The sequence below is a fragment of the Bos mutus genome, chromosome 18 (assembly GCF_027580195.1).
Source record: "Bos mutus isolate GX-2022 chromosome 18, NWIPB_WYAK_1.1, whole genome shotgun sequence".
NCBI classification, from domain to species: domain Eukaryota; kingdom Metazoa; phylum Chordata; class Mammalia; order Artiodactyla; family Bovidae; genus Bos; species Bos mutus.
In genome coordinates this window covers 4,719,213-4,739,533 of record NC_091634.1, presented here as the reverse complement: position 1 = coordinate 4,739,533, position 20,321 = coordinate 4,719,213, and the positions used below count along the sequence as shown (strand labels likewise).

Below are 20,321 nucleotides of genomic sequence, written 5' to 3'. Positions count from 1 at the left end.
TCCTGCCTTCAATCTTTACCAGCATCAGGGTCTTTTCCAGTGAGTCAGTTCTTCGTATCAGGTGGCCAAAGTATTGGAGTTTCAGCTTCAGCATCTGTCCTTCCAATGAACACCCAGGACTGATTTCGTTTAGGATGGACTGGTTGGATCTCCTTGCAATCCAAAGGACACTCAAGAGTCTTCTCCACCACCACAGTTCAAAAACATCAATTCTTTGGTGTTCAGCTTTCTTCACAGTCCAACTCTCACATCCATACATGACTACTGGAAAAACCATAGCCTCGACTAGACGGACCTTTGTTGGCAAAGTAATGTCTCTGCTTTTTAATATGCTGTCTAGGTTGGTCATAGCTTTTCTTCCAAGGAGTAAGCGTCTTTTAATTTCATGGCTGCAGTCACCATCTGCAGTGATTTTGGAGCCCAAGAAGAGAAAATCTGTCACTGTTTCCATTGTTTCCCCATCTATTTGCTGTAAAGTGATGGGACCGGATTCCATGATCTTAATTTTCTGAATGTTCAGTTTTAAGCCAGCTTTTTCACTCTCCTCTTTTGCTTTCATCAAGAGGCTCTTCAGTTCCTCTTCACTTTCAGCCGTAAGGGTGGTGTCATCTGTGTATCTGAGGATATTGATGTTTCTCCTGACAACCTTGATTCTGGCTTGTGCTTCATTCAGCCTGGCATTTCGCATGATGCTCTCTGCATATAAGTTAAATAAGCACGGTGACAATATACAACCTTGACATACTCCTTTCCCAATTTGGAACAAGTCAGTTGTTCAATATTGAGTTCTAACTGTTGCTTATTGACCTGCATACAGATTTCTCAGGAGGCAGGTAAGATACAAATGCAAGAGAGTACAGCAAATAGCCCCCAGCCATCCAGTCCCCTTCTCCACGGGCAAGGTGCATCAGCAGAATAGGTTGCAGTGTCCCACAGTAACAGCAGCCCCAGGTGCTAAAGCAGCAGGGTTTGTTTATATCTGGCATGTCTAATAACGTCTGGGAGGCAGGGAAGTACTTTGCTAGTCTGTGCCCAGGAGGAGACCCTCTGAGTGCTCAGTGATCCCATACTTAGATGCACTGCATCACCACCCTGCCTCTCCTTCCACCCCACCCTCCAATTACCTGTAGACAAAGCCTCCAACATAAAGAATAGATGGACGAACAACCCTTACATGGACCAGATGGGGGCATTTTACCAGTGACCCAACATCAGTGTTTTGAAGGCATTACTCCCTTCCCCTCCCATTAATCTAGAGTCAAACAAATGGACCCAAGCAGGTGAAACCTAGCTGGTGGTGAACATGTCATGGAAGGGGAGGAGTCTTTCTCAACTGCAGATCACACTCTGTCTCCCAGCTAGCCCTTCCCTGCCAGGATGGTTAGGTTTTATGTGTCACCTTGGCCAGGTGACAGTGCCTGGTTGTTGGTTCAAACACAGCCCTGGTATTGCTGTGAAGGTATTCTGTAGACATCTACAGTCAGCTGACTTTGAGTAAAGGAGGTTATCCTAGATCATACGATGGGCCACATGCAATCAGTCGAAGGCCTTAGAGCAAAAAAACTGAGGTTTCCTGGAACAGAATGAATCCTGCCTCAAGACTGCAGCCTAGAAAACCTGCCTGAGTTTCTGAAGTGCCTTACAGACTGAATTTGCCAGCCCCCACAGGAGATGCAGGACACACAGTTTCAATCACCGGGTCAGGGAAGATCCCGTGGAAGAGGGCATGGCAACTCACTCCAGTATTCTTGCCTGGAGAATCCCATGGACAGAGGAGCCTGATGGCCTATAGTCCTTGGGGTCGCAAAGAGTTGAACACAGCTAAAGCGACTGAGCATGCACACTCACACAGGCCAGTTCCTTGACAGAAGTACACACACACACACACACACACACACACTGGTTCTGTTTCTCTGGAGTACCCTGACTGATACAGAATAAAATCTAATATTTGAGACGCAAACACTTAAATGCACTAGAGAGGAAGGGGTTTTCTTAGTGATAAAACTGGTACTGGAATGCCCTGCACACACGACCCAGACGAGCAAACTCATGCTTTGATGTAATGAGAGCTGGCAGTTGATAAACAAGCATTTAGATACTCCTGGGGTAGGTTGTCCTAAAGTTCATAAAACCTTGCCTTCGGGGCACCTCCTGAGACAGAAGGAGGGGACAGTTCTGTCTTCACTATGCATATATGTTAATGCACTGGGCGGGAAGAGAGAGGTGTGGAAAATGCTTCCTGGTTATCATAAAAACTGACACTTAGACTGTATTCTGTCACACATACTGTTATGGGTTGAATTTTGTCCCCTCCTCCCACCAAAAAAAAAGTGTTTTAGGTCCTAACCTCCAGGACCTGTGAATATGACCTTGTTTGGAAATAGGGTCTTTGCAGGGAAAATCACTGGGGTGAGCCCTAATCTGTCATGACTGGTGTCCTTATGAAACGGGACATTTTGCCAAGGAGTCGGGTGTACACAGGGAAGACGATGTGTTGAGTGTCAGCACTGCCCGCAATCCCCCAGAAGCTGTCGGGGGGAGGGCACGGGCAGATCCTCCCACCCAGCCTCAGGAGGAGCGGGCCCTGCCGACACCGCCCTCTGAGACCTGCGGCCTCCAGCAGCTCCGGGAGAGAATGCACTTCTGTTTAAGCTGCCCCGAGTGTGGTACTACTATTACCACAGCCTAGGGAAACTAACACAGCGCCCCCCCCACACACACACATTTTAATGATATTCAGTCAAAAAATTTGATGTAAGGAGGTGCAAACAAATAGAATCTGCAAACAAATGCTTAAATGCTGAGTCAGGACACATAGGAAGAAATCAAGGATTTAAAAGCACCTAGCAGTGCAGCCCCTTGCCAGACTCCTGACCACCCATCTGCAAAGACACTTAGATGCTCACCCTGCCTCGGCCACAAAGAAGACTCCCCAGTGACCTGCAAATGTGGAGGTGGAAGCCCATCCTTTCCCCACAGTAAACCTGAGGCCGGGGATCAGGAAAACATCTGTTTATTTAAAAAAAAAATACCAAGTGCAGCTTGGCTGGCTGTCCTCACTAAGGAGCTGGGACGAGTCCAGTGTTGGGTGGCGGAGCAGGGTGGGGAGGGGTAAGGAAGCAGGCAGAGCTGCAGAAGGTCTTCTGGTCCAGAATGGATCATCTTCTCTCCATACTGTCCTCCACTGCCCCCTCACTGGAATGGGTGTATGTGTGTGCGTGCACGTACGCACACAAGCCTGTATGATGTACAAGGCAGCAGGGCAGGGGGGAGACTCAGATGGCGAGGTCTCAGCTCTGGAAGCATCAGGGGGGTCTGGCAGGACATGCCCACTTCCTCATCCACCTCAAGACCTCTCCCCACTATGGCTTATTTGAGATAAGAGGTCAAGGCCCCAGGGTCGGGCAGCCTGTGTAGAGTGAGTGATGTGTGGTGTGTGGCAGGGAGCGAGATGCCTGGAATCCAGGCCAGGAAAGAGCGAGTGGAAGGGGAGGGGGCATATAAAAAATGAGAGGCCCCAAACCCTGCAGATGTGGGGGCTGGAGAAGGCTGAGTGCTCCTTGGGGGTAGTGAGTGGAGGGGAGGGGCTCTGGGGGGGCAGGTGCTCAAGCCGGCTCCTTTTGGGGGAAGTCACAGTCTGCCCTAGGGACCTTGGGCGTGTCGAGGCCCTTGGAGGGATTGGGGGAGCCCAGCGGAGCAGCTGCAAGCCGGGGCTGAAACACTGGCCCTGGGGCCCTGGTAGACTGGGGCTAGCCCCTCAGTGTCCTCAGTGTGGTGGGAGCCATGCTGTGTGCTCAGTTGCTCAGGGGTGTCCGACTCTTTGAGACCCCATGGAGTATCGCCCTCCAGGCTCCTCTGTCCATGGGGTTTCCCAGGCAAGAGCACTGGAGGGGGTTGCCGTTTCCTCCTCCAGGGGACCATGGTGGGAGTTGAGGGCCAAGTTTCTGCCCCAGGCTCCCGATGAGAAGGGATGAGCTGAGGTGCCGTTATTTGTGGGGAGAGAGGAGAGGAAGGGGGGCGGCTCAGAAGAGGGAGAAGAGGCCCCCCGACCTGGCCCTCGGGGCTGGGAGAGGGGGCGTGTAGCCCTTTAAGAGTGGGGGAATGGCCGCCCCCCAACATGGCTATGTACAAAGAGAATTTGGGGCAAATTGTGCGTTGGGTGTTGGGGACTCCCCAGAGGGTGAAGGGGCAAGGGGAGAGAGTGGTGCTCCTCTGCCATCCCGGGGAGATGCAGAGCACACCCTGCCCTGCGGGTTGTAGGGGCGGTGGCCGCCGCGCTCCAGATGTGCCCTCCCGGGATGAGGCAGCGGCAGACACCACTGAAGGCCCCGGGGAGGTCGGCAGCTATTGGCCCCGCCCTGGGCATCTCCAGGGAGAGTTTGGCCCAAGCCAATGGCGTGCGGCGCTGGGTGCGGCTCCGGTGCCAGGGTTGGGACTGGGGCAGTGACATCACCCAAGGACTGGAAGGCCCCCCTCTGGGGATGTTAAGAGGTCTCTGTGTTGACCCTGTCACCGATCAGATGGTTGGGTGAAGGGCAGTTATCCGGAGGGGGGATAACTGGTGCCCTCACCCAGGGGTGAGGGGGACTGGCCAAGGCCAAGTCTGGGATCAGGTTGAGGCAGGCATCAGCCTGAGTCAGGAGCAAGGCAGTGACATCACCAAGAAGGGCTGGAGTAGGATGATGTCATCAGAGGGAGCCCCACCCCACGCTCTTTTTGAGGGAGGGGGGAAAGAATACATATTGTGCTGGTTCCTCTAAAGGGAACGACTGTAGGTGACCCCACAAGAGAATTGAAATATAGCTGTACTTGGCTATATAGTACTTGGCTCCCAAGGGGATGGATCTTCAAGGTGATGATACATGGTTGACATGGATCCTGATAAATGACATAATTGGGTGTCTGGGATCCTGGGAGATGATGATGTCACAGTTTTGGTGTATCCCAGTTGATGATGGTACCAAGGTTGAAGTGGATCCCGGAAGATGATGATGTTGGATGTCATGGGTCCCGGGACACCATCGACTCTCAGGGATGCTGGGGCCTGGTGGCATCATGGCTGAATTGGCTCCTGGGAGGTGATGACAGCATGGTTAAGGTGGATCCTGGGGCATGAAGACATTGCGGTTGGAGTGGATCCTGGGAGATAATGACAGCACAATTGTGGGGGTCTGTGGGAAACTGGGGCATCATCAGTCCTAGTGGATCCTGGTAGAAGATGTCACCATCGGCCATACTGGATTCTGGAAGGTGATGACATCACTGGTCATGGTGGGTTCTGGGGATGATGACATCATCAGCTGTGGTGAATCCTGGGAGATGATGACACCATGTTGGTGGAGAATCATGGATGATGGTGACACCACTGGCTCTAGGCTACCTTAGAAGGTGACACTATAGTTATGATGAATCTTGGATGAGAACGAGACCCTAGCTGTGGTGGATCCTGGGAGATGAACACGCCATAGATCATAGGGAACCCTGGGAAATGATGTCATCACCAGCCATGGTTACCACGGGACCCCAGGTGCAATGCGGCCATGAGTGGTGGAAGTCTTGTGGTGCCAATGATGTCAGTAGCAGGCACACCCCACCCCCCACCCCAACAGGAGGCCAGGACTCTGCAGAGTTGATGATGTCTGTAGTTGTGGCAGAGAGATGTGGGGCCGCCTAAGAGTCCCCAGGACTCTAGGAGCAGTGGAGCGGCCTCCTTGGGAGCAGAAGCCAGTCTGGGAATGTGTGCTGTCCTCCAGGAGTCACCAGGAGGTGACATCTCTGCATGGGGGGAGGACCCATGGCCCAGCCTCACTTGAGGGGAGGGTCTGGTGGAAATCACATAGGGCTTGTCCCTAGGGTCAGGGGAGAGAGCATCCAAGCTAAGTCATGGTGGGACAAGGCAGAAACTCTGGTGACACCATCACAAGGAATGGCCTTCCAGAGCAGGCAGTGTCTCCAGTGGTGTCGTCACAGCTCCAGGGCCCCAGGGGCAGGCTGTCACCTCTGGCCAAAGCTTCCCCACAGGGCAGCCGCCCCAGCAATGACACCTGAGATGCCATCTCAGGACCGGTCCCTTCCTTGGTGGCCCCCAGCTTAGTCGTGGGCTCTGGGCAGCCCGCCTTGTGGATGCTGGGCAATCGCAGTGGATGTGTCTCACGGGGACGTAATCTCCGTGCAGGCAGAGTCTGGTGCTGCGGTGCAGAGGGGCCTCACCCTGGAGAGGCCCCTAATGGGCTGCCCGTCTGCGGGGATGACATCACAGGGCAAGCCAGCTCCTCTGGTGATGGCGTCACAGGAAGGAAGCAGAACCCCCGTGGCGATGTCCTAGAAAGGAGGCCTGTGTCTGGTAAGGACGTGAGGTGCTTTTCCCTGTGGCGCGTCCTGGGAAGATGGCTTTGTCTGCAGGCACGGCTTCATAGACAGAGGCATCTTCTTTGGAAGAAAATATTTTCCTGGTGACGATGAGGTCCACAGAGGCCTTTTGGTGCCAGAGACAACATCAGAGGGTGAGACTTATCTGTGCAGTGACGTCACAGGAGGGCTCCTTGTCTCTCGGGACGATGTCATGGGACAAGGCATTGGTCCTCTTATGACGTCACTGGAGGGAGGTCTTTGTGATGACACCGTGGAGCACAGACACGGCCTCCAGCGATGTCTGTAGTGGGCCTGTTCCTCTGCGATGACCTCATGGGAAGCAGGGTTTGTCCCTGTGATGAACACAGACGTTTTTTACTACTGATGACCTCACATACAGGCCTCTTCCTCTGTGATGACGTCATGGGAAGGAGGCCCTGCCTCAGACTGTGACAGGAGGATCTTATCTGCCATGACATTGGAGAAGGAAACTTTTTCTCTCGTGAGGATTTCGTCCAAAACCGTGTCCTTGGAGGTAGCCCTCCTGGCCCCCGCAGGTCTGGATTACAGGCCCCCCAGCCGGGTGTGGCAGGGGGTGCAGGCTGGGATGGGGGCCCCAGGCCGCAGCGCCCCAGCCCCCGGCCCAGCCTTGGACGCTCAGACAGTCACCTCGTTCTTGCTGGCCGTGCGGAGGTGTTGGGGCAGGTGATGGCCGGGGATGAACTGCAGCTGCTCCAGCGTGCCCTGGCGCTGGAAGGGCGGCCTGCGGGCCAGCGTGCCCCCACCCCCGCCGGCGTCTGACATCCAGGCGGGCTGCGGCGAGCCGTGCAGGGCGTGGTGGTGGTGCGCGTGCAGTCCGGGTGGCGGCGGCAGGCCGTGCAGCGGCGTGGGGGGTCCCCCGGGCCCCAGCAGCAGGTTGGAGTGGGAGGCGGCCAGGCTGGCTCGCGCGGAGGGCTCGGGGGGCAGCGCGGGGCTGCGCGGCGGCGACAGGAGGTGCTCGCGGCTCTGGCGCAGGGCCTCGGGCGACGACAGGAGGAGATGCTCCTGGGACACGAGGCGCGCGCGCGGCAGCGTGAACTCGTAGCGCGACCGGCCCCCGTCGCCCAGCAGGTGCTCCTGGGACATGACGCGCCGAGGGTGGGGCGCGGGAGCCAGGCCCAGCTCCTCGGGGCCGCCCCAGCCATCCATGCGGTAGCCGCCCCCCGTGCCGGGTCGCCGCAGCGCGTGCAGGGGCAGCGTCCCACGGGGCACCTCCGCCAGGTGCCGGCGCTTCAGGTAGGCCTCGTCCAGGTCCTTCTCGGCTGCGGGAGAAGCGGGGAAACCGTAGAGCTGGGCCCCCTGCCGGCCCAGAAGCTGCCCGCCTCCCTGGGCCATCCCTCTGCCTCTCCTCGCACTGGGCTCCCGCCCCCAGGGAGCTCCAGACATCACCGGAACTTCCTGGGCATTAGCCTGGGCAGGGGCACGGTTTTAACCAGTGGGAACAGTCAAGCTAGAAGAATGCATGTTCCCAGGCCCAGCTTGCGGTGCTGGGGCCGTAGATGAGGAGGGGGACTGTTTTTTAAATCGCTTGGGAATATCCTTTCTTTTGGGCGTAGAACCCAGCTCTTGCTTTTTGAGGAAACTTCCTTCTCTTTCATCCTGTAGAAAGTATTTTTCGATTCGACCCATTCGTGGATTGTAAAGTCAAGGTTGTGGGGTAGAGACAGTATTTTGCAAAATGAAATAGGATAGAAAATTATTAGAAAGTTTCCCACAATAAGAAAAAATTGAAAGAAAGTGAAGTTGCTCAGTCGTGTCCTCATGGACTGTAGCCCACCAGGCTCCTCAGTCCATGGAATTTTCCAGGCAAGAGTACTGGAGTGGGTTGCCATTTCCTTCTCCAGGGGATCTTCCCAACCCAGGGATTGAACCCAGGTCTCCCGCACTGCAGGCAGATGCTTTACCGTCTGAGCCACCAGGGAAGCCCATCAAGAGAATAAGGGTGAGTACCATTCATACAATTTTTGTTTCAGCTGTGTGTGTTATTGAAATATCAATGGTTGAAGTGACATAATATCTGGGATTTGTTTTGAAATAACCCACCAAAAGATGGGGTGGGGGAAGGAGGGAGTAAGAAAATGTTAAAGCTGGATGATAGGAACCTAGGGGTTCATTTTATCATTTCTCTGCTCTTGAACCTGTTTGAAAATGTCCACAAGAGCAAGTTTCAAAACTTCGCTGTAATTAAAAAATTGCCGGTGTATGTGGGTTTCATGAGACACAATATAAAAACCCTTTCTGACTGTGAATCTCAGTTTAAAATGTGTGACGCCTCCTCCACGACCAGGAATGTCCAATCAAGAGTCATGGTGACTGGTTCTGGGACAAGCTCATGACCCTTTCTTGGCCAGTGGAGTTTGGGCTTGGGATTTTTGCTGCAATCACTGGGAGAGACTCTTCTGGTAAGAACTACGCTGAAGATTGTCAGGGCAGTCTTTGCCATCACAGAGGGAGATTCTGTCTGAAAACGAAGCTAGCCCACTGTTCAGCAGAGCTGAGAGATGTAGAATCTTGGCGCCAGCTCTTGAGTACCTGGGTTCAGCCACACCTGAAGCTTCGGCACACAGAATTTGCCTTATCAAGCCAGTGTAGTTAGCTTTTTTTTCTAAGTTGTGTTTCAGCATAGTTACTTTTTTTTTCCCTTTAAATTATGTTTCTATTAATCGCAAACACAAGTCCTGATGAATGCAATAGATCTTGTGGAGAGGACCATGGATTTGCATTTATGAAAAGCACCCTAAGTAGTTAACTGCGATGCAGAATGACCTTGAGTCTTTCTGGAAGCCCTTGGAGAAAAAAAAAAGAACCCTAAGCGGTGTGGGGTGGGGGGGGGGGGTGGGGGCCGGAAAGGGAAGGGAAATCGAGGGCTTGAGCAGGCGCTCGGGCCACTGTCCAGGGTCCTGAACCCAGGCCCTGCCCCCGCCCCGCCGCCCAGGCAGCCCCCTTCCCGGGACTCACCAAGCCTCTTGAGAGAGGAGTAGCGGTTGAGCTCCGATTTCACGGCGGCCTCGTAGGACGGGGGCAGATGCGAGAGGTTGTGGAAGGACCGCGAGCAGGACAGCGTGGAGTAGCGCAAGGAGGGGCTGGGCGGCGGGATGGCCCTCCAGTCTGGGGCAGAGGGCACGGCCGGGGTCAGTCCAGGCCAGTCTGGGGCAGAGGGCACGGCCCGGGTTAGTCAGGCCCTGCTCCCTCGAACCCCGCGGTTCCGCCCCCGCCCCCTTAGAGCTTTAGCAGCCTGGGGTTCCAGCCCCTCAAAGCTGCAGCAGTCCAAGCTCCCTCTGCTCACTCCCCCCACGTCCCCTCGGGGGCTCCTTGCTGGGGAAGGAGCAGGAGGTGCAGCCCGCACGTCCTGTGTGCCCCACCCCAGGCAGGAGGGGCGCGCTCCAGGCCGCTTCCCGCGGACCGCTCCAGGGCTACCGGGCTGGTCCGTGAGGATAGGCTCCCACGGCCTCAGCCCTGCCCTATCAGGGTACCTGGCTCCGACTAGTGCCAGGTGGGGAGGGAGGGAGCCCTGCCCGCCCCGGCTGCGTACCCAGAGTGGCAGCGTGGTGTTTGGGGCTGTTGACGCTGAGGTGCAGGTAGTTGTGCAGGTTATCTGTGGGGACCAAGAGGGGAGGGCGTCACTGCCGTTGCCGGCGCCCAGCTGGCACCCCGTCCTGGTCCGTGTGGAAGGCTCCCTGCTCGCGTCTTCCTGGTCTCCAGCTCTGCAATCTTTGCCCTGACTTCCTTCTCCCTTCTGGATCGTCAAACCAGCCTTCCGCCCAGCTCCAAGACCAGCCCAGCCACGGTGCTCCTCACACACACACACACACACACACACCCCTCTGCTGCGCGAAACCCTCCACCTATCTCACCATCACCGATGGGACACAGTCTAAGCTGGGGGCGGCCTCTGAGGCCTTCCGACCTGCCCTCAGTCTCATCTCTCACCCCTCCCCTCAAGCCCTGCTTCCCTCTGATGCCCAGTGGCCCAGCTCAGTTCTGCCACAGGGCCTTTGCACGTTCTGTTCCGCTGTTTCCTGCGCGTTGAACCCCTTCCTCCCCTTCTTTGCCTGCAGACCTCCTTCCTGCTCATCCCTCCAGATCCAGGTCAAATGTCTCTTCTTCATCACTAGTACTCAAAGCCCTCTTCTCTCCTGCGTTCCTGACCTCAGATCAATCCGCGTACTTTACTGCCTGGACCCGCCTCCCAGCCTCCTCCGGAGCCTTCCTCCTCTCATTTCTTTCCCTGCACACGGGTCCCAGAGACATAGACCTGCCCACTCGGGACTCTGCCCCTCTCCCGCTCTAAACTCCTCCCTGGCTCCCCATTGCCCTCAGGACACAGAGCTACTCAGATTGGCCCGGCACTCGAGGCCCTTCCTGAGGTGCCTGCCCACCCTCTCCCCAGACTCAGCTCTGGGGGCCTCACAAGCTGAGCTGCCCAAGAAACTCTCCTCCGTCCCCTGGCCACTGCCCCAAGATCTCTTTCTGAGGGCGCCTCCTCTGCCTCCCCAGACCAGGCCCTCTGACTCTCTCCCAGCCGCCTGGACCTCTCCGCCGACGCTCTGGCCACGCCCCGTAAGAAGAGTGGTGATGTGAGGCGAGCCCTCCTCTGATGCTCATTTTATGGATGAGGAAACTGAGGCCCAGAGAACTGAAGACGGTCGCCCCAGGTCACAGTGGTAGAACTAGGAGTCTAACCAGGCGTCTAGCTCCAGACATTCCAACTCAGTGGCTACCTGCGTCCTTGTGTGTCACCGGCTGCTGGGTGATCTGACATGAGTTTCTCAAGCGCAGTGGCTTGAGAAACCGTCGACGCGCCCGCGGTGCCCACCTAGGGTGCCCACGGAAGGGCAGGGAGTGGGGCGGGCTCACTGCACCGTCCGGAGCAGTGTCCGAAACAGGGCTCAGCCCGGACTGTGCGGGGAAGGCAGAGTCCAGGGCGGTGGGAGGCGGGGCCACATGATGGGGCGGGGCCGAGGGCAGCCGCAGCCCCGCCTCTGCTCACCGAGATTGGACGGCTTCACGGGGTTGTAGAGGTTCTTGGGCGTCCTCGGCGGCATGCTGTCCGGGCCTCCGACCCCTGTGGTTAGGGAGCTGCTTCGTGCCCTGTCCGGGCGGGCCCCGGGCCCCGCCTGATGTCTCAGAATGTCCACCAGAGCCCTGGAAGGGGCAGACGGATGGTCAGTGGCCTGGGGGCTGCGGGTAGGGATGGAGAGAGGGAGGGCGCAGGCCTCTTTCCCCTCCCCTTCTCACCTTTGCGGGTGTCTTAGTTCAGTTCGGCTTCTCGCCTTTGGCCACGCCCCTTGTTAGCGTCAGTCTGAGCTCCGCCTGCCTCAAGGTCCCTTCGACTCACTTCCCCAATTCATCTGGACCCTACCCCTTGTGTGGTCCCTTCCACAGCGTCCTCTCTGTGGCCCCGCGCCACCCCGAACCTGGGACCTTACTCCTGTTTCTTTTGCTGCCGTCCCCATGGCGATAAAACCTTAGATTCACCCTTGACTCTTCTTTGTCTTTCCTCCATGGCCCTTAGTAATCCCCTGGATTCGCTCTCCAAAATATATCCCAACCATTTGTCGCCACCTCTGCGGCCAGCAGCCTGCCTCTCAGAGCCATAGATCCACCTGGCCTGCCCGTTTCTGCCCTTGTCCCTTGCAGGCTAAGTTCACATGCACAGCCCAGGGCTCAGGTGGCTGCACACGGAGCTCAGGACACTCCAGGGGCCCCCCTGCCACACTTAGGATGAACCCACCTCTGCCTGCTTCTGTCCACCTCCTCCTCACCCACTGCGCTCCAGTGTCGTGGGTCTCTTCACAGTCCTTCCAACACGCCACCCCAGGGCCTTTGCGCTTACGGCTTCCTCTGCCTGGAGTGCCCTTTCCATAGATACCTGTTTGGTTCTCTCTTATCCTCCAGGTCTCTGCTCAGAGAGGTCTTACCTGACCCCTTCGTGTAAAACAGCACCTCCCCTCCCACTCACAGCTCGTCATACTGCTTTACTTCACAGCAGTTATTAGTATCTGAAAGTATACTGCCCATGTGCATGGCTTCCCTGGTGGCTCGGATGGTAAAGAATCTGCCTGCAATGCAGGAGACCAGGCTTGATCCCTGGGTTGGGAAGATCCCCTGGAGAAGGAAATGGCAACCCACTCCAGTATTCTTGCCTGGAGAATCCCATGGACAGAGGAGCCTGGTGGGCTATGGTCCACGGGGTCCCAAAGAGTTGGACACGACTGAGCAACTAACACTGCTTGCTTACTATCTTAATGATAAGGGTAGCCATCATTTATTGAGGGCTTACCATGTGCCAGGACTGGACATGAATCAACCCAGTTAATCTTCGTTGCTGCCCGAATGGGTGGGGAACAATGATTAGCCCCACTGTACAGACACAGGAAACAGGCAGAGAGGTTAAGCAACTTTCCCCGGGTCACACAGCCCACAGGCGGCTGACCTGGGATTAGAGGCTAGGTTTACTCGTCAGTGCAGGGATTTTGTCTTGTTCAGCGCTGTGCCCCAGCTCCTGGCTCACAGAAAGCGCTCAAGAAATATTTGCTGAATGAAGGCCTGAACCAACCTCGTCACTCCCTAGCCTGTCACTTAAGTCACCTGTATTCTCAGGCCCCGCCCATCTCCTCAAGGCATCGGCTTCTGAGCTTCGGGAGGCTGCCTCAGCCTCTGGCCATGCGGGCCCACCCACCTCACTCCATGCTGGCCCCGCCCCCGTCGCCCAAGTCCAGCCCCAGCACCCCCTCTCCGCCCCCCGGCCCCAGAGTACACACACCTGGGCACGTTGATCTCCCGGTGCGCCCTGGGCGCACGGGACGCCTTGCTGAAGGCCACTTTAGCGCCGACGCCCACGGCCAGGGCGAAGCTGATGACCCCGCACACCACGTAGGCCGTGCTGCCCCCTGGGCCCTCGCCCCCACGCCCCCCAGCACCCCCCGCCCGGCCCCCTTCCAGCCAGCCGGCCTGGCCGGGCCCAGGACCCCCGCCCGCACCCCCGGCGCCCCCGGCGCCCCCGGCCAGCGGCGGCGGCGTGGTGGCCCAGCGCGGCGTGTCGTAGTTGGAGCAGGAGGCCTGCGCCAGGCGCATGTGGCGGTGTTCGCAGCAGAAGCGGTAGTGGCAGGTGCCGCAGCAGAAGCGGTAGGAGCCGGTGCTGCAGTTGAAGGTGGCGTCGTACTGGCCCATGACGTCGTAGTAGCCGTGGCACAGCTCGGCCGGAGGGGGCGCACGTGCGGCCGCGCCCGCCGAGCTCTGGGTGCTGGCTCTGGTGCCGTTGGCCCCCGGGCCCGCTGCTCCCCCGCCGCCCGTCAGCGCCCCGGTCAGGCGCCGCAGGTGCGCCAGCAGAGCGGGCAGCGGACCCGGGGGCTCGGCGCTCGTGGCGTTGGACGGACGCGCCCCAGCCTGGCCGGTAGTCGAGGCCAGGAACAGGAGGGTCCCGAGGAGCAGGAGGGCCGGCATGGGGCGCGCAGGAGCTCGGCCGGGGCAGCCAGGCTGGGGGGCGAACCGAGGCTGGAACGGTGCACGGAAGAAAGGCGCCAGAGGTGCAGAAATGTGGAGATGGTGGCAGGAAAGGATGAGGAAGGCAGCCCAAGGGAAGACAGAAGCACGGGGAGCGGGCGGGCAGGAGCCAGGAGGCGGAAAAGCGGGGGACATGCATGGGCCCGGGGTTGGCCAGGGGCAGTGGTCGGTGATACGGGAGCCACAGAAGAATGTGCCGATGCCGCAGAGGGGGAACAGCAACGATCACGGGCAGAGAAAGGGTCAGAGAGTGATGAATGGGAAAGCAAGAGAGGGAAAGTGGACAGGGGTGTGAAGAAATGAGAGGGACGGATAAAAAACAGAGGAGAGATGGGATGAAGGGAGAAGAAACCAAGGAGGCAGGTGAGGGAGAGGGCAGAGGGAGAGGCCGAGGGGAGCCAGGGAGCCAGGGCGGAGGCGGGCAGGGTCAGCGGGACCAAGGGCGGCAATAAGCGGGCGCGGGGGACGGGGGTGGGGAGACGGGGAGGAGAGAGAGGAGAGTAGACGGGAGGAAAGAGAGATCGGAGTTGAGAATCTGAGTTCGTAGACCAGGAGGCGGGGCAGGGAGGGAGTGCCCTACACTACTGGCAGGGGGCGGAGTGCACTTTGTTGAGGGCCGGTCCCTGCACCCTGGCGTGTTTAGCAGCAGCTGCTAGGTGCAGGAGCGTTCACACCCCCCACCGCATTGTGACAACATAGGATGCCTCCAGGCATTGCCCAGTGTCCCCTTAGGGGCACATTTGCCCTCAGTTAGAACTGCTGGCCTACACCCCTGTGGTCCTCAGTTCCCCCAAAGCTTATTTTTTTCCTTTATTTAGGTCTGATAGTCGAGGGGAATTGAGCCTCTGTCTCCCTTCTCTCTCTGCCCCACTCCCCACCCTTACCCCTCACACACACACACACACACACACACACACACAATCTTACAATTTCAGCTCTGAAGTGTCTCCTTGCACAGCTGGCAAGTCAGAGTAGCAATGGTTCATCTCCCAGCCCCACCATGTGCCAGGTGCCTGGCATTGGACACACCTAAGTCCTCATGTGCCTGTTTCCCCATCTATAAACTGGGGGTAAGGGTGGCTATCACTGAGTGGTTGGAAGGACGAACCCACTCCAGTATTCTTGCCTGGAGAATTCCATGGATAGAGGAGCCTGGTGGGCTGCAGTCCATGGGGTCGCAGAGTCAGACGCAACTTAGCGCGCACTCAGAGGGCTCCGAGCAGCACCTGGCCTAGTGCAGGCACTGTACTCCCTGGAGGGGACAGGGTGAGAGAGGCCAGACAGACGGACAGGTCGGCTTCGCTGTGTCTGCGGCAGCAGCCCGGCAGGCGGGTTCCTGCAGCAGTGTTGACTGAGGTTGGGGGTGCAGTGGGTGAACCACAGGGTTCCGCCTCTGTCTTTATGGGGCTCGCATTCTGGCACGCAGACAAAGCTAGTACACAGACACGTATCAATGGGATGCACGCTGAAAACTATTATGAAGAAACACTAAGAAATTATGAAGGAGGCCATGAAGAAATAAAAGCAGCGGGAGGAGGTGGGAGTGAGGGTGGGTGGGTGGGACTAGTTTAATAGATGTCTGTTCGCTGTTATTTTTACCCTTTATTCCTCCCCTTTGAGTGCACGTGTATCTTGGGACCACAGCATTATCAAAGGCTGCTGGGGGCTGGGATGCGGAGAGGGCTGTGGGAGCTGAGGCGCCACCCACGTTTCCATGGGGCCTCAACCTTCCCTTTTAGCTCTGCTCTGGCGCCTGTCCTGCACTCCCCGCTGCCTTCTGGACGCCCCCACTTGGTGTGTCACAGTCCTCTAAGAAGTGCCTTGGCCCACACTCTGGAAAGCACTTTGGCAGTTCCTCAAGAGTTAAACATATAGGGACTTCACTGGTGGGCCAATGGTTGAGACTGTGCTCCCAATACAGGAGTCACAGGTTCTGTCCCTGGTTGGGAACTAAGATCCCGCATGCAGCAGGATGTGGCCAAAAAAAAAAAAAAAAAAAATTAGAGTTACCACATGACCCAGGAGTTCTACTCCTAGGTATCTGCCCCAAAGAGTTGAATACATAAATGTTTACAACAGCCCCAGAGGGAAGACCACCCAAGTGCCCATCAGTTGATGAATGGGTAAACAAAATGCAGTCTAGCCATTCAGTGGAATAATACTCAGCCATGAAAAGGGACAGAGCACCGATAGATTCTACATCCTAAGGAACCTCGAGGATGTTAAGAGAGAAAAGCCAGACACAAAAAGTCACATATCGATGATTACATTGATATGAAATGTCCACAATAGTCACATCCATGCGGACAGAAGCTGATAAGTGGTTGCCTGGGGCTGAGCGCAGGTGGGAAGAGGAGCTGACTGCTCAGTGGGGGCAGGGCCTTCTTTGGGGGTAATGAAAATGTTCTGGAACTAGACAGTGATGGTAGTCACACACCATCATTAAATACTATTGACTTGTACATTTAAAATGGTTAAATTTTGTGTTACACATATTTTACTACAGTTAAGAAACAGAAAAACAACCAACATACATCAAATGGTGTCACAGCTAGATTTTGAACTCAGGGCACCACCGCCCATAGAACATGGATGCCTCTGTCCCACACAGAGAAACGCAGGCCTTCATGCTCACAGAGATACCCCTTCTGAGAGCGACACATGCACGTGGCGATGTGGACTCCTTCATTCATACAAGGGCGGCCACGTATGGTTGGGCAGGTTGTGCACTGCACAAGAGGGTCTGGCAGAGAGACTGGCTCTCCTTCCCAAAGCACACTGGGGGGGCATCATCCATCTGTGGGAAGGGGCACTCCTTCCAAACACACACAAGGGTGCCATCTGCCTGCTAAATCACAGATGCTGGGGAGCTGCACAGGGCCAAGGGGGGCCTTGGTCTCATCTGCCCCACATGGGCTAGTAGTGTGCAGGCTCGGTCCCTATGCTGTGCCAAGCCTCTGGCAGGGCTCCATCACAGAATTTCTCCCTCTGCTGACAGAGTGCCGTGGTCCCCTCCAACTTCACACACAGGCGCATTCCCAGGGAAATTCCAACTCCTGGTCATTGACAGCTCCGGGGAGTGGGGTAGGAGGAGCGGGGGCATACACCCGCTCAGGTCCAGCAACACACACACACACACACACACACACACGGCCCCTGTGTCAGCGGGGGGCCAGAGCCTCCCACCCCTGTGTCCCACCTCTTGCCCTGCAGCACCTATCCCTGCCGACACTGGGCCAGATGCACGGATACAGAGGACCAGCCTTCCTCGGCCTCACAGAACTCTGCACAGATGCACAACAGAGCTTGTGTGCGTGGCAACACGGAACACAGGACACCCACGTGGTGGCCCGGACACAGCACACAAGGACACCCAGGATCGTCCTGGTAGCACACCCAAGCCTCCTCCCAACACACGTGCAGTACAGCTCCCTGTGGACACACAGCCCTGCGTCTCTGGGCATTCCCGCCCACAGCACCCAACAGTCAGACACAATCTCAGACACCATGACACCCTGGGACCACACACAGCTCCAGAACGCGGCCAGAGACCCGCCCCAGCCAGCTGCACCTGGACACGCTGCCCACCGCCTGTAGACTGTGGATGCTTGTATCCCAGCCAGACGGGCAGCCTCATGGGTACACACACTAGTGCAAACCCCGCGGGGCGGAGCGTCTGGAAGCAGGCATATGACCCTCCTTCAGACATGCCCAGACAGCACCCCCTCCCCGACACACACACACGCAGGAAGGCACGATCCTCCTCCCCCAAGCCGTCTTCTCCCTCACCGCCCTGGGCACAGCCAGCAGCTCAGGGCCAGAACCCAGGATCCTAGTCCAGGACCTGAGAGATAACAGATGTGGGCACAGAGCTCGGGGAGCCAGTGTGAGATGGGGTCCCTGCGCTCCTGGAGAACCCCGTCTTCCCCCTGCTGCCCTGCCAGCACTGCGCCACACACCTCACCCCCCACCCCTCTTCTGACCCTGTCAGCTGGGCTGGGGGGGCGGGGCAAGGACTGTCTCGTGAGATGCCTGGGAGCAGAGTGAGAACAGGATGCCGGAGGCCGGGGAGAGAGTCTCAGGTTGAGGGCAGAGGGTTAGAGAGAGGGAGAGGTAATGACCCAGGGAGAGGGAGACATAGAGACTCAGGGAGAGAAACGGAGCCTCAGGGAGAGGGACAGACACCCAGGGAGAGGGAGATGGAGACCCAGAGAGAGGGACTGAGAACCACAGAGAGGGACGGAGAACCAGAGAGAGAGAAACATAGAAACTCAGGGAAGAGCCTCGGGAGAGGCACAGAGACCCAGAGAGAGAGACGGAGACCGAGAGAGAGACACAGAGACCCAGAGAGAGAAACACAGGGAGAGGGTCAGAGACCCAGGGAGAGAAGAACAGAGATGAAGAGAAGGGATATTCTCCTCCTTTCAAAGAAACTGAAGATATTCAAGAGAAGAGGGCTGAGACCTGGGAGGGCGAGCAGTGACGGGGAAAAAAAACCCCAGATAACTGGGAATCAAAGGAGAGCGAGAGAGAAGGAAAGACAGCCTGAGAAGGAGGACAGAGACCCGCAGGGGGAGGAGACCCAGAGAAAGTCAGAAGCCTGATCTCGGGCTGCAGGGCGTTGGAGAGGGGTGGGCAGGTGGGCGCTGAGGGTGCGGGGGTCAGAAGGCAAAGGGCGGGCGGGCCTCCTGGGAATGTCTGGAGTTGAGGGTGGGTTTGGGGTAGGGATGTGGCGAGAAGGCAGTAGGAGGGGCGATCCGGGTTCAAGAGGAGGCAGACCCGGCAGCAGGGGTCCGGGTAGTGGGCGGGGATCCCAGCTCCCGGCGGGGGCGGCGGGGTGGAGGCACCCGGCCCCGCCTCCAGCTCGCCGCCCGGGGGCGGGGTTTGAGGAAGAGACGCGGCAGGTCCCCACGCACCCCTCGCAGCCCGCCGGGTGCCTAGGCCTTCCCGTCCGCTCTCTGTCTCTGGGAGTCTCTGCGTCTCCCTGTCCTGACCTCCTCCCGGATCTCGCGCCCACTGCCCCTCCCTCGGCCCGCCGGCCAGTCTCATCTCTGCAGGGAGGTGCCCGGGGTCACGGGCTCTCTTAGCCCGTCTCTCTCCACGTGTCTCAGCGCATCTCTGCATCCTGCCGTCTCTGCCCTACGTCTCCTCCGCGTGCCAGCATTTCTTCCTCCCCTCTGCCCCGTCTCTTCTCTGCACATCCCCGTCTCTCGCTACCTCTGACTGCGTGTCTGCATCTCTGTGTGTGTCTTTCCCAGGTTTGCTGTCTACAGATCTCTGACCCTGTGAGTGTCTCTGTGCCCCCTCCGACGCCGGACCACCCATCTCCCTCCCCGGGCCCCTCACTCTCACTCAGGCTCAGGTTAGAGGGGCGGGGTGGGGGGGGGGGCGCTGCGACGGGAGCTGTGTGTTCCCAGCGCAAAATAGACTCCTGTTGCCATGGCGACGCGAGCGCGGCCTCCGAGACGCGAGGCTTCAGGCTGGGGGGTGAGGAGGGGGGGACACCTGGATCCGGAAGGCGGGGGCCGGGGGTGCTGGCTCCCGGTCCCAGGGGTTCCTGGAGGAGGGGGAAGCAGGGACTCGTAGGTCCCTGTAGAGAGAGGCCCCTGGGCGCTCTGACGCGGGGTCCGGTGACCGGGCCTTCTGAGCGAGGTCTGGGATCCAGGAACGGGGAGGGGGGGTGCTCTGATTCCCCAGTGGGGGCGGTCTGGCTGAGAGCTCTGACGCTTGGGTCCCTGGGGGACTCGGATTGCCTTCTTGGGCCCCCAAAGGTTACGGGATGGGGGTGGGGGAGCCTGACAATCTAAAAGGGCTGAGCGGCCCTGACTGGGGGTCTCGTTGAGTCCCGACTCCCAGATTTCCAAGGGGGCTGTAGAATTCTGGGAGCCCCCATGCGGATCCTCGGGCTCCTGTCTTAGGGGAACAGGGACCACTCAGATGAAGCTATCTGTCCTTCCCATCCATCCGTCCATCCATTCAACCGCATGCCTGTCTCTTCCTCCGCGTCCCCAAGTCCCTCCTGCCTCAGTTTCCCCCTCCGCACCGGGGTGCGGCCGCGCTCACCTCACTTTCCGGATGCGGGACCCTGGGGGAGTCGGGGGGGTGGCGGCGACGTGGGGGGCCGGCCGGAGGAGGCAGAGCGAGCGCGTGTCTGCGAGCCAACCCGGTTGGGCGTGTGCGCGCGCGCTGCCTGGGGGGCGGCCGGCAGCGTGTCGGGGACCCGGGCCGGCAGTCCCTTTGCGGGCAGATGCGCGCCGGCTGCGGTGCAGATGTGAGTGGCCGCCCTCGCCTTTGCCTCGCGCCGCCGGCTCGGAGTTGAGCGGAGGCACCACCCCCTCCCCACCTGCGGGGGATCCCTCTTCCCCTGCCGCCCGCGGGCCCCGGTCGCCCCCGGGACACCCCCCAGCCCAAGAATGGTTCGG

General features: G+C 58.3%; 1 protein-coding gene across 4 annotated transcripts; it reads right to left on the bottom strand.

The window, feature by feature from the left end:
* Window positions 1-2,977: 2,977 nt before the first annotated feature.
* Window positions 2,978-20,305, bottom strand: SHISA7 (shisa family member 7). 4 transcript variants are annotated; one of them, XM_070387139.1, is made up of 6 exons: window positions 19,963-20,305; window positions 13,160-13,890; window positions 11,384-11,538; window positions 9,926-9,988; window positions 9,352-9,540; window positions 3,020-7,655 (listed from the first exon to the last, which is right to left on the bottom strand). In XM_070387139.1, the coding sequence occupies exons 2-6, from the start codon at window positions 13,837-13,839 to the stop codon at window positions 7,012-7,014; spliced, it is 1,731 nt and encodes a 576-aa protein (XP_070243240.1). In that variant the 5' UTR covers window positions 13,840-13,890; window positions 19,963-20,305; the 3' UTR covers window positions 3,020-7,011. The 4 variants fall into 4 exon arrangements, with proteins under 4 accessions (XP_070243238.1, XP_070243239.1, XP_070243237.1 ...); XM_070387137.1 differs by lacking the exon at window positions 19,963-20,305 and having other exon boundaries at window positions 2,978-7,655; window positions 9,352-9,501; window positions 13,160-19,955; XM_070387136.1 differs by lacking the exon at window positions 19,963-20,305 and having other exon boundaries at window positions 3,019-7,655; window positions 13,160-14,746.
* Window positions 20,306-20,321: the final 16 nt, after the last annotated feature.